We start from the raw sequence: 13,404 nt of genomic DNA, 5'->3' as shown, positions 1-13,404 counted from the left end.
CTATTAACAACAACCTTTAAATAAAATACACATTGATTTCTTCTAAGCTAGTCGCATAAATTGATCAAAAACTTTCACCTAGATAAAAGATACATTCCCTTTATGACCAATATCGGAATACGTGTTTTGGATTCAGACTGAGAACATATTTTAAAATAGTTTAACAATCCCTGTGTTTCTATTAATTCCGGCTCATATAATTATTAAAAACCAATCATTTGCCAATTTAGACATTTTCAATTGATTAAAATTTGCTAATGACGGGATAGTTACTTATAAATAGAGATATTAAACTTGACATAAGTTTTATGTAAATCATTAAAAAGGAAACGATGCAACGCGTTAAGCCACCCCTCTTGAGGAGATGTGAAGAAAAAATTGGCATAAATGTTTATGATACAGCAAGCGGATGACGACAACGAAACGGTTGAAGATGATGAAAAACCGGGCGTCTAATACCGCCTGTCAGCCAAGTGGAACGTTATACTCGTACATGCATTTCTTGCTGGATTGCTGGATGCCACTGCCTGTTGGCATTGTCTGCGAAGAAAGTGAATTGTAAATTGAATTGCATCTGATCAAAATCAAGCGAAACGGATGTGAAGCGAAAACGTGTGTCTCTCGCCAGCGAAATACTTTTGGGAGAAACTGTATAAAATACTTATGAGAGATTAGCTGTGGAGCAAGGGGCGGATGGGAAGACGAGGAGGAGGAGGAGAAGGAGCCATTCCGCTCGAGTGACAGATGTAAAAGTGTCGTCTGTCTGGCTGACATTGATGCATTCGTATTCCCATCAGTCCGTCAGTCCATCGGACATCGGCAGACGACGATTTGCAATACACGATGCTCAAACGATGGCATGGGTTAAATGTGTTGCCCCACCACAATATTCGCGATAAAGTCTTTTCTGGGAGGCAGCCGAAGGGTCCGACTTGAGTGCCTGACAGCCTGAGAATGGTACAGACAGGCAGGAAAGGTACTGAATATTATACCAAATGATCTAGCATATCAATTTAAATGTAACTATGTTCCCTAAATAATATTGTTGTTTGGTAAAACTGTTCTTAAAAAACGTATTCTTTTTAAATATATACAAAAAATAACATTAAACAATTAGTAATTTATAATTTATGCGTAACCCCACATACAATTATCTTCAAATTGAAGTATCTGGGAATAGGTTGATTTTTGCTGTTTTCAAATATTAAGTATACGTTCAAGTTTCTATTTCTGCAAAATATCTAAAAAATCAAGTAAAGTTGCCAATTATGTTACAAAAATTAGAGAACTTCTTTTTTTTTTAACTGATACAAAATTTATGATGAGAGTACATAGGTATAGTTTTATTTACAAAAATGTATTTTATATTTTGTTAATTATTTTTAATGAACAATAAATTAATTAATATTTACATATTTTACATTTAATTTACATTGATATAATAAGAGCACACAATTTTCGGATTCCAACGGAAGTATAATTGACAGAGGTATAATTATGATGTACTTGATTGTGATTCATTTCTCCAAGTTGCCTTTTGATATAAGCATTTTCCATAGTTTAAAAGTTCTTTCTTTTAGGGTATAAACTCTATGCGTCTAAGTAGCCGTAATTAAGTTGTTGCGTGGGCAGCTGCACAATTACAGGGCGACTAAAGAATTCAAGCCAAAAGGCTTATATTACACTATTGCTGTGCAGTGTGCTAATTCCGTTTTAGGTGCGTGCCAGAGAAAGGTTTCCATCAAACAAGAGCTCATTAATCTTCCCAGAAAGAGGTACTTAACGCCCTCCAGCTTATTGGAATGGGTTAAACTTAACCCTTCATAGCCTCAGAAATTAAATTGTTTTCGCAACTGTTCGCGAGTCCACAATCCCGGCACTTTCGCACCACAGGTGGTTCCACTGAATCTCGTTCAATCCAGACACGCAATCCACTAAAGGAAATTAACGAGTAAATTTCACTGCGGTAGCTTATTTATCGAGGGCCCCAGAGATTCTAATAAAAGCTGTCAAGGATTGAGCGGTTTTACTGGTTTATTGGTTTATAGGTGGCTAATTTTTTTTTTAGATCTTAAATAAAACGCAAGAATAAAGACATTAAAGAAAAACGTCTTATAAATATTTACCTTGGAAATCTTGAGGCATCTATGGGATACTTTTATAATACTCTTTTAAAATATAATTGGACCCGTTTTTAGTAAAATATATTGAGAGTGTTAAAAATGTACTTATTTATTTATTTTCTAGGCTTTAATAAGAAGCAAGAAAAAACCCTTCACTTTTATTATGCTCTATTAAAGTATAATTTGAATAATTTTTTAGTATACTGACCGTGTTTAAAATGCACTTATTTGGTTGGTACCAAATATATCCCAAATATTTATAAACAATAAATTCTTAAATAGAGATTATTTATATATGGTTTTACAAATCTTTTCTTTTAACAATTTTTTGTATTTCTTGTATTAAACAAGAACCTTAGCCAACAGAGTAAAACCTTCAGATACGTGAACTTCCCATCCCCACAATTCTCGAGTTTTAAAAGGACAAACAGCGACGACACGAAGGAATCGAATCGATGTCTGGCAACTGGTAGCTGCCTTTTATGTGCGAGGAGTACGTCTCGTGCTCCTTATCTTTTTGGGAATGGCAAAAGCTACTACTCAAATCATGCAAGCTGCAAAGGTTACCCCATCCTTTGGCCATCCCAAACTTGTACTTGTGGATATTTCAATTCAATCAAAGGTAAGCTGTGTGCTTGACCGCGGATCATGCCCCAGCAACATGTTCATTTGTCATGCCATGGGAAAGAATCTAAAAGAAGATGGCAGTGTGGGGATCTGGGAAACCGAGGGCGCCCAGCGGGAACGCCAACACCTAGACACCCAAAGATCCGAACATCCGAAGACCCCAAGCTAGGACTGACTCTGCTCTGACATACACATAAATCGGCTGCGAAGTGACCCTTGCCGGTGCCAAGGTAATTGCGTACTTACCGCTCTCAGCGGAACCGAATCTATCCAAGAACCTCCAGTTCGGTGGTAAGGTGAATTCGAATTCCCTCGATTGCGTGCCCGTTTCGGGAATAGATTTATCGTCTCGTTTGAAATCCACACTTTATTTATGGCAGCTCAGGCAACATTTCTTTGTGGATCTCCCCCCTCTTATTCTTATTATTTATTATTCTATCAAGCGTTACACTGTCAGCACCAGCACAAAATTCACTGCGCGCACTTCGCGGAGATTACGACAACTCCAGACGACGATCGAGTTGCGAGAATAGGCCGAGGGACTACCGTACGAGGCGACCTCGAGAAACAATCTGCAGTGGCGATGCAACTTTCAAGCTTTGGAGAAGATCGTCTTCGATTTACTTGCAGCTTGTTGCATGCAACATGTTCGACTACAACTCAGTCATCTTGTTAAAACAAATAAACATTTTTCTGAAAACCCTCGATATACACTACAATATATACTTATATGAATATACATGGTACCAAAAATAATAATTTCACTTAAAAATTTGTCCCTTTAAAAAATAAAAAAATTATTTTTAAATCAATTAAAATATTAAATGGGAAAATATTAAGTATTAAGTATAAAGAGTGATGGAAATAATATTTTACAAATGCCAAATTATCAACTAATTAAAAAAATATAAGTATTTTATATATATTTTATACTGCGACGAATTAAAGCCAATCGTATTTTATTATTATTAAATCAGTCAATGTATTGAAAGACATTTTTGTAACTTAATGTGATTTGCAATGACTTTTAACAATACAATATTTATTTTTTCATTAATATTTAAATTACAATTTCACTTTTCTGGTTTGGCCATTTATCAAGAAACCACTTATAAACGATTTGGCATAAGTTGGGCTGTGGAGCCTTTAGTATCTGAGTTATCTTAATTAACCAGAACGTCCAAACGCCCAGCCATAAATTTACGAACTTTTAAAACTATTAACTAAGTTTAGTGTATGTTATTCTACTCCTCAGGCCGAGTCTCACTGTAGAAACCCAGATTCATAGTGGGAATCATGTTGCTGTAGAACGAGAGTTCAGCGGCCGAGGGACGCAACGGAGGAGGTTCCTGGACCATCGGAGGCATTATAGCCGCGGGCGCCTGTTCGGCCATTTTGAGGGGCAAAATTGAAGCCTCCTGGGCCCGCTGCGCCATCTTGTGCTGCAGCTGGTGGACTTTCAGGTGATTCTCCAGCTCAATCTGATGCAGGAAGCTGATGCAGCAGATCGCGCACGTAAAGCTGGGCCCATGGGCCTCCAGTTCATGGCGCTGCAGTTGCTCGCGTCGGTTGAATCCCTGATTGCAGATCTTGCACGCCAACAGCGAATCCATGTGGAGTGCTCGATGGCGTTGCAAGTCCCGCTCTCGCTGAAAGCCACGATCACAGACATCGCATCGGTAATTGCGCGAGGTTTTGGATTGTGCCGGAACCCTTTGCTTCGCCTGGAACGTCTGCTGCTGCGGTTGCGCTAGATCTCCCTCCACTGCGGGAAGTAGACCCATTTGCAGCTGCTGCTGCTCCACGTCCCGCCTGGTATGGACCTGTTGGTGGGCCATCAACTTATCCTTGCGGGAGAACGAATACGGGCAGCGGCCACATTGAAAAGGCTTCACCTCGCCGTGGGAGCGTGTATGCCTCATCATTTCCACAGCCGTCTGGAAGGATCGCGGGCACTGCTGGCAGACGAACGGCTTGACGCCGCTGTGAATGCGCATGTGCTTGGTCAGATTGGTGTTCCTCGAGAAGCTCTTGGAGCACACGTTGCAGGTGAAGGGTCGCACGCCCGTGTGTACAATTGTGTGCTTCTTGAGATCGGAGCGGCGCACAAATCCCTTCCGGCAATGGGCGCACACATACGGGCGTTCTGGATCGTGCAATGTCCTGATGTGCGAAATCAAAGCGGGCCGGGTGACCAGCCTCAAGTTGCAGTAGGTGCAGCAGTAGGGCGCACTGGGGTCGTGGGCAACACGTTCGTGTTCCTGGCAGTCGGAGGGCAGGGTGAAGCCGAGATCGCAGTACTGACACAGGAATGCCCGCTTGGGTTGTGCCACCGCGGAATGGGCATCGACTTCAATGGACTTCTGAGCCGCCATCTGGGCTGCATCCATGCCCAGAGGCATGTCCACATCATCGCCATTCTGGCCATCTTCCTCGTCCTCTTCGTCATAGTCCTCCTCCTCCTCCTCGTCGTCATCTTCAAAGTTTTCGTATTCCCCGTCGGAGCAGAACTCATCTTCACTGGACTCCGCCAGTTTTTCCGGGTCGACGTCCACAATGACGCAGCCCTCCTCGGGTATAAATTCGCCAGGATTGCCATTCAAGCCGGGCCGGTACTTGGCATCATCCCTGATCAAGTCCTTAAGCTGCTCTTGCAGCGCCTGCTCCCGCTCTTGCATTCCCTTGCGCTGTTCGAATGCATCCTCCAGAATCTCCAGGCACATGGTGCAAATGAGTTCCGACAGAAACTCGTGACGGTCGTACTGGAACAGGGAGAGTTACGGGGGGGAACATTTCAATGGATTTTTAGGGGCCACTCACCTGGACGCCCCATAGAACTTGGGAAATATCCGAAATGGAGACATCCTTGCAGCACTCAACGGAACTCTCAAAAATGTTGGGCGAATTAGGATCCGTCTGACGATGGCACAGGCGGCAGGTGCTCACATCCTGATCCTGGGTGTTGACGTCGGGCTCCATAATATACATTTCGCGGCCCTTAGATAATCCAGAATTGCCGCAATTTATCTGTTTTGACAAATTTCCGAAACAAATCCGCGCCGGCAGAAAAAAATGCGTTTTGTTTAGAGATGGTAATCATACTCACGACAGTATCGATATATCAGTATTTCACGAGATGTGGCAATCGATTTTAAGGGATAATCAATTTACGAACAGTGGCTTTCATTTTATGTTGAAAAGTAACGGGAAATTGTAATTTTAATATTTTATTTTGACAGAACCACCACATTTCATTGCACTTTCGGGTAGGTTAAATAAGTAAATTAACAAATTAAAATTTAATACTGTTCTCTTAAGCTTTACTTATTTAGCATGGTCTTATGTAGGAGAGTATTTTGAGTTGTAGTGTTTGTAAATAAAAATGGTTTTCTAAAAAATAAATAATTGAGTTATAATTTTTTGTAAAAACAATTCAGAAATATGGTAGACACATGAATCATCAAAAATTTGTATGAGTAATCACTAATGAGCAAATAAGTGACATGTTTTTATAGGCGTTGAAATTTGTTCAAGTAATACGCAATTACATAGCTTGTCAATTTAAATTTGGTTTCATTATTATTTTTGTTTTTTACTTAATAGTTGAATTAAACTAATTTCAATTAAATTCATTAAATATTGCAAAGGGGTACAGAAAAATTTGTGTTATTTTCATTTAAAAATTCTCGGCTCAAATTAAAGTTTAACGGACGCATTGTACCTACAGGTAAAGTGTAGTATGGCGAAGTACCTAACTAACCTGTCGGCACTACATACAGGTTAAACGGAAGCGCGGTAAACATGAGAAAGCAAAAGCTTTTTCAAATCAATTGCCCGCGGACTCTTGATTGAAACGGTCGTCGTCTCTCTTTTTCGTTGAGTGGCGGCACTCGGAAGTCTGTGCAAACGCGGGAATATTCCTTTGGCTTAGCTGATCCTGGATTGAATGTCGGTCGATTAACGTTTAATTTTAGTGGCGAAATCTACTTTCTTGGCAATTGGCCAAGATCCGCGTAGTGGAGTTTATTGTACCGCAGATGCTGCAAATTACACTCAAACACACACTTACACATGGGAAAAACAACTGTTACGCCTACGCAGCAGCAACAACAATAACATAGAGAGAGAGAATTAGAAGCCAGAGCAGCAACAATTTTCCACCCAGTTTCTGGAGGGGAGGGAAAATAACTGTTTCGTGAGTTTATACTATTAAAGTTGTTGTTGACCCCCACGTACTTTTTGTCTTTATTATGCTCCCGTTTCTTGTCCTGCTGTCCTTTCCTCTGCCATGCGGTGCGTGAACTATTCCAGCAGGAATAAAAACAACAGCAACCCCGTGTACATATATTACTCTCTTTCTCATTGCACAGAAAAAAATTTGAATGTGCTATGTTGATCAGTTTAGTGATCTTGCGTATGTTTATCAACCAGCTTATAAAATTCATTTCAAATTTTAATGTTTAAAACTGTTTATTATGAAAAAAACTGCAATAAATTAATTTGTTTATCTTTAAAACACATCAAAAATCATCAACTGATACATATTTTGTGTTTAATTTAACCATTTTTTTTCAAAGTTAACAATAGTCGATGTTTTTAACATCTTGAAACTTCTTTAACTTTAAAAATGGAAAAGTCTTTTATATGTATCTCTCTAATTTCCTTTTTTTCTGTGTCCTGCCCGTCATCCTGTTGCTGCCACTGCGTCGTGGTCCTGAGCTCCGGCCCACGCTCTTTCCTCCCCTGAGTTTTACTTGTTTGGTCCCTGTTGATTTCAGGTTATTGGGATTCCTCACTTTCCACTGTTACTATGGCGTGTGAAATATGTGCTTTAATAATTTAGAAGCCTAAAGAGGAAAAAAAACATATAAAATTAAGAAATAACAATAACTTGTAGGAAAAAGAAAACTTCGATTAACCTCATTAAATTTCGATTTAAAAACTTTTAGAAAACGTATCAAAGTTCGTAAAGTCAAAGTATTTTTGGTCACATAGATTTTTAGAAAATAACTTTTATTAATCTAGAACTATTGTTTATCATTTGTTTGCCCAAGAAATTGGCTTAATGATATATACATATTGGAAACTATTTAACAGATTATTAATTAAAATTAAATAAAATTAGTTAAGCAGAAATTCTTAATGACCTATGTTTTAAATTAAATAAATTTATTTCAGCTGGCTTTGATCTCTTTAATGATTTGTATCGTATTGATTATTGGTCCGAATGGTTTTAGTCTGTATAGAGATTTTTCAACTTTTTGATTATTTTATTGGTTCGGTTGGGGCCCCCTTAAGGGGTGATATCACCGTACAAAATCAATAAATAAAATCACATGCAATCCTATTCTACATAGATTGTGGGTTCTGAGTCTCCAGTTACTTACACTTGCTTACACTTGTATACAATTACTTTAAACATAGTGATATGCCGTTCACCAGCCACATAGAAACAAGTTTCGTATATTATAATACTTAAAAACAACTGGAGATTACGGTTCTAAACATTCCAATCGGCAATTACGGGTGATACAATGATCATTCGATGAGGAAAGTCCGATCGCCAGGTCGTTACTGTGACTCAAGTTGAGTCTTGTTAAAGATTTCCTCTTCGCTTGCATTACACTGTGCACTCGTTGACTTTGAACTTGAAACGAAAAGCAGACGTTAAATTGACTGGCAAATTAAGGGTGCAGGTCGATCCAGACCCGGGTTCGTTGTTTCATGCTGTAATAAAATAATACGTATCATTCCCCAGCGTGGAATCATGCCACAATCTTATCAGTAGCCTGAGCCTATGCTAGTTATATGAATCGATGTTCCGCTGTCACACACCAAAAGCTTTGCGGCGATTGTCGAAAAAGATAATGAAAGCCTAACCGCTTACACCCCATTCTGGCGGTACTGGTAAAAATTGTAAACAAAAACTCAAACATTTGCAGTTGACAAATTGATTTAGCACACTGTCAGAAATTTTATTTGTAAACTCTTCCCATGCATAAATAAAATGAGGGGGTGTGCATATTGGTTTTTCTGAAATTTCTTCATTGACATTCTATTCACTTTCAGGCTATAAAACCAAATAAGTTTTAAATTACAATTCCATATGTAACACACAGTTGTAATATACAGTCAGTTTATAGTATATTCTTTTATTTAATTTTTTAGAACTTAGTTGTTTATTTACCTCAAACATTACAAATTAAAATCAAAAATATTTCATATTCAATTCTCAAGAATTAAAGATGATATATTTCTTCGAGCGTAGCAACAACTGGTTAGTACTTTATTATGAAAAGATTTGTGACTAATTCTTAAACAAAATATTTATATTTACTAACTTTCGTTTTCTTGAAACTTATCAAGCCACCAGTCCCCTCGACAAAAGTATGCATACGCAAAGGTATAAGTAACGATAAATTCCTGGAAGCGCTATTGCGAAACGTTTGTTTTCTGCAGAATTAATAACATAAGCCATTTAAGACCCATTACAAAAGCGCAATATCGAGAATCTTTTATCACATGGCAAATTAAGTACAAATTCAGCCGTTAAAATATAATATCGTAAATAAAATATATTTCATCATTAAGATTTCGACACAAGTTCAGGCAAAAGTTAATGAAAATCCAAGTCAGCAATGCCATTACCATCTGATTTTGGCGTTTGATTAAATCTAAGTGGCTATTCAACATGTAATTACACCCCAAAAGGTCACACCAGTATCAACAGTTTGACATCAATTCAGAGCTCCAACAGCTAAAGTATTATCTGTAATGATAATTATAATTACTATAATTGCTAGTGCAAACATTATAAGTTGTTTCGTAAATAATTTACAAGCTTAGATAATAAAGAAAAACTACTAGTTTGTCAAAACAATTGATAATAGTCAAAGATTCTGATAAGAAGTCCCTAGGGTTTGTCACTGAATTTAATAATGAGATGAAGTGGTCATAAACATAAAAGAATCATGTGATGAATGTGTTCTAATCTCGAATACTCTTCTAATTTTCGAAGTTGACAACAGGTATTTGAGTCAACCGTTGAAACTTTTTTGGTTAATTACCCGAGTTTTAGCGTGTGGAGTAAATATGTCCCTATGGATGAGCTTCGACCCGTGTCAAAGTCTGGGCCGTGAGTTACAATGAGTTCACCTGCTAATTGTTCATCCAAAAGTTGAGAAAGTAGCACTCGAGAGTTAAACTCTGTACTGTAAATAAAAAGATTGCTTTAGTTTTGTTAGTAAGCGCGTACTCGCGTACCTTGTTTTTTTATTGTTATATGGTTAAGATTAGTCTAGCATAAGTACCTTATTATTAATGGTTATCTTTTGATCAAGTCGATAGTGCGTTTTCATAAATATAGAATAAAAGCTGTCAATGTGTGTGTTAGGTGTTGTAGCTTTTAAAAGATTACCTTAACCAACAGTAATCTTTTAAAAAAAATACATGCCCCTTTTGTTCGCCAATTGAGGCTTATCGCAAACACCTGCTTACTATTCTGATCTCTCAAAATCGTCATGGGTTTTCCAAGAGCTGATTAAGAACTTTTCGAGGTAATACTCTCTAATACGACCCCCACACTTCATGGCTGAGAATTGGCGGTATTTAAATGAAAACGAATGTTCCTTGGGGGTCCTCGATTTCCTAAGATGTCCTGCATAAGAATACATTTTGGTCCTCCATAAAATCATATTGTTTTCGCGGGATATACTAGCTAAGATCCTTTTTTTTTCCTGAATTTTAGAAATTTGTACATGTTTCCTTATTAAAAAAATACATATTTGAAACTTTAAAATCATATAGACAAATTATTGCGCACTTTGGAGGTGAGAACACTAAACTAGAGAATTACACCTTTCGACTCTTACTTTTACTTACTCTAACGGCTAACTACTAACAATATGTATCAACGTGATACCAAAGTTCAGTGCCTTAATCTAAAACAAAAACAATTTGAACATTTTTTGATAAGCCTTTCGCAACTCCCAGTTTAAAAGTCCACAATTGACGGGATTTTTCAGTTTTATTTGTCAGAGCGGCCGCATCGGACGTGTGTCGACCTTGTTAAGGTCTTCTAAAGGTTGGTTACCAGGGAGATATCGCTCATGAACTTATAAGCGATCTCGAGTAATCTGTGAGAACTGCCAATTATTGTTTATTTGAAGTGTTTACGTTGAGTGGGCTGTAAAGTAAAGGGCTTAGAAACGCAGCACAATTTATAGACCAATCAAGTCAGTATGCAAATTAGACAAAATTGAAAATAATTGCCCCTGTACATCAAACAATCTCGAAATATTCCCATGTCGGTGTATATGCACAATTGGTAGAGTCAAATTCAATAATGAAGATAATTGCAATCAGACTAAATATTGATTTTTTCTGATGCTATAGTGAGTTGTACGTTATAATATCAGAAATGCTCATCATCAGAAATTGTTATTGGAGTTCTAACTTACTGGTCCAAGTCGTGGCCATATATTAAAGATTTTTCAACATTTTTTGAGTTTAAAGGGATCTGAGTGATCTAAAAATTAGAAAGCCAAGCATTAAATGTCGAGTAATTAACCAGAATATATATTATTTAGAAGTGAGTTGTCTCAAATAAAATAAAATATAGCCAATTAAAGATTTATTTCACTAGTTTATACAAAATACTTACGGGTACTCATAAACTTCAATTAAATTCTTACCACTTCTTTCAGAACAACAGTCTTTCGGGATTAAGTAGCGTCTCAAAATGGCTTGCACATGCGAAGTAATTGGCCTTGCCTGCGTGGTGGCCTTGATCCTGAGTGCTTCGGCCAAAGCTCCTTATCAGATGCGCATGATGTTTATATTCTTTGGAGCGGGTGTTATAGTCTTGATTTGTGTGCCTTTTATGATCCTGCGACCGAGGGACTACCGAAATGCTTTGTAAGTAGGATTTTTAAGAAAATCATCAATAAAACTAGTTTTTTTTTTTAAACTCTCAGTTCTTATATTATAATTTTAACAGCCTAGTTTCACGCCTTTAATGTATGTTGTCAATTGTCTAGAATTAGCTTAAATAAAAAAAAGTAATGGAAAGTATTTGCAAATTTTTTGTGCTAATATTTTGTTAATATCTACGTGATACCTTTTAATAATACTTGAGTAAAAATGGTTCAATACAAACGAATAATCAATGATTTCTTAAGTACCAATTTATTTTTTATTTATTTGCACACTTTTTATAACAATTACCCCAAGTGGTGAAAAGAAAACCTTTCCCTGTTTTTGCTTAAAAAGTTTATTGAACTTTGTTATTTTGCAGCTTCCCGTCATGGTGCTTCCGGCAGCTGTGCCGTCTAATGGGTATAACCATGGAAGTTCGGGGTCTGGAAAACGTCCGTAAGGACCACGGCGCTGTTGTGATCATGAATCACCAGAGTGCGATCGATCTGTGCGTGCTGGCCTACCTCTGGCCGGTGATCGGAAGGGCCACTGTGGTGTCCAAGAAGGAGGTTCTATACATCCCGTTCTTTGGCATTGGAGCTTGGCTCTGGGGAACTCTCTATATCAATCGGTCCCGGAAGACCGACTCGATCAACTCGCTGCAGAAGGAGGCCAAGGCGATACAGGAGCGCAACTGCAAGCTCCTACTCTTCCCGGAGGGCACACGCAACTCCAAGGACTCGCTGCTGCCCTTCAAGAAGGGCTCGTTCCACATCGCTCTCCAGGGCAATAGCCCCATCCAGCCAGTGGTCATATCGAAGTACTCATTTATGGACGATGAGAAAAAGACTTTCCGTCCGGGCCATGCCCTAATCCACATCCTTCCGGAGGTGTCCACCGAGAAGTACAAAAAAGAAAGCATTCAGGAGCTAATCGACGAATGCCAGTCCATCATGCAGACGGAGTACACGAAGCTGAGCAAAGAAGGCCTAGCCTTGAGCTCCAAGAAGCAGGCATAGAGTCGATAGGCTACGATTTAACCTAGGTTACATGAAAATAACACCCAGATATACACACCAGTTCCTGCTTGAGGATTTAATTTATGTCCGATCTACAAGACATGCAAGAGCGTGATTGAGAAGAATCAAAACCAATGAAACGCGGATATTTAACGGACAAAAAACCATTTGCCTAGTATTAAGCTACACAAAATTCATTCATGTTTTACCTCCAGTACATGCATATGTATACACCGAGCTTTTTTTGACAACAAGAACCAACAGAAGACACTTTTACAAACGTTTTTAGCTTTATGTGGTTAATATACTGACTTATATGTGAAGAATGAAATATTTAATAAAACGTTTTGCACTGAAAATTACTGGCTTAATGGGAAATGGCTTCTTGGTTACATAAAAAAAAACTACAAAATGACTCGAAACACTATATGCTTTCGTAAATCTTGCTTAGGAGGTTTGTAAATTGCCAACATTATCGTTTAAGGGAGTCAAATACAACGTTGATCCGTTTTTAAAATAATAATAAATAAAACTAGGGAAATTGATAATTCAATCATATTTTAAATATCAATTGCTAAGATTACTTTATTTTTGGCAGAAATAGAATCACTGTTTCCTGGTTGGGGCTTTTCTCACTAGATTTAAACATTTTTCTCTAGCTTAAGGGAAATTTTATGGAAGAATAATTTTAAGAGGTGAAGTATAATGGTTTTTTTCGG

General features: G+C 37.9%; 3 protein-coding genes across 5 annotated transcripts in view; 1 reads left to right on the top strand and 2 right to left on the bottom strand.

Annotated features, from left to right (window-relative positions):
* LOC108141977 (unconventional myosin-Vb) overlaps positions 1 to 3,289 on the bottom strand; it is a 28,828-nt gene extending 25,539 nt beyond the window's left edge. The window contains exon 1 of the mRNA XM_017265629.2: positions 2,997 to 3,289. The gene's annotated coding sequence lies outside the window, so the exon portion shown is untranslated. The remainder of the gene's footprint in view (positions 1 to 2,996) is intronic.
* A 403-nt stretch (positions 3,290 to 3,692) lies between these two features.
* On the bottom strand, positions 3,693 to 5,860 carry LOC108142112 (zinc finger protein 271). The gene is made up of 2 exons (XM_017265810.2): positions 5,571 to 5,860; positions 3,693 to 5,512 (listed from the first exon to the last, which is right to left on the bottom strand). Exons 1-2 carry the CDS (start codon positions 5,736 to 5,738, stop codon positions 3,995 to 3,997), a joined length of 1,686 nt encoding a protein of 561 aa, XP_017121299.1. The 5' UTR covers positions 5,739 to 5,860; the 3' UTR covers positions 3,693 to 3,994.
* Positions 5,861 to 6,578: 718 nt separating this feature from the next.
* Positions 6,579 to 13,044, top strand: LOC108142055 (1-acyl-sn-glycerol-3-phosphate acyltransferase alpha). 3 transcript variants are annotated; one of them, XM_017265737.1, is made up of 3 exons: positions 6,579 to 6,945; positions 11,456 to 11,666; positions 12,046 to 13,044. In XM_017265737.1, the coding sequence occupies exons 2-3, from the start codon at positions 11,491 to 11,493 to the stop codon at positions 12,683 to 12,685; spliced, it is 816 nt and encodes a 271-aa protein (XP_017121226.1). In that variant the 5' UTR covers positions 6,579 to 6,945; positions 11,456 to 11,490; the 3' UTR covers positions 12,686 to 13,044. The 3 variants fall into 3 exon arrangements, with proteins under 3 accessions (XP_017121226.1, XP_017121227.1, XP_041566441.1); XM_017265738.2 differs by lacking the exon at positions 6,579 to 6,945 and adding an exon at positions 10,774 to 10,833; XM_041710507.1 differs by lacking the exon at positions 6,579 to 6,945 and adding an exon at positions 11,322 to 11,340.
* Positions 13,045 to 13,404: the final 360 nt, after the last annotated feature.

Source organism: Drosophila elegans, unplaced genomic scaffold (genome assembly GCF_018152505.1).
Source record: "Drosophila elegans isolate 14027-0461.03 unplaced genomic scaffold, ASM1815250v1 contig_814, whole genome shotgun sequence".
NCBI lineage: Eukaryota > Metazoa > Arthropoda > Insecta > Diptera > Drosophilidae > Drosophila > Drosophila elegans.
This window is presented reverse-complemented; position numbering and strand designations above follow the sequence as displayed.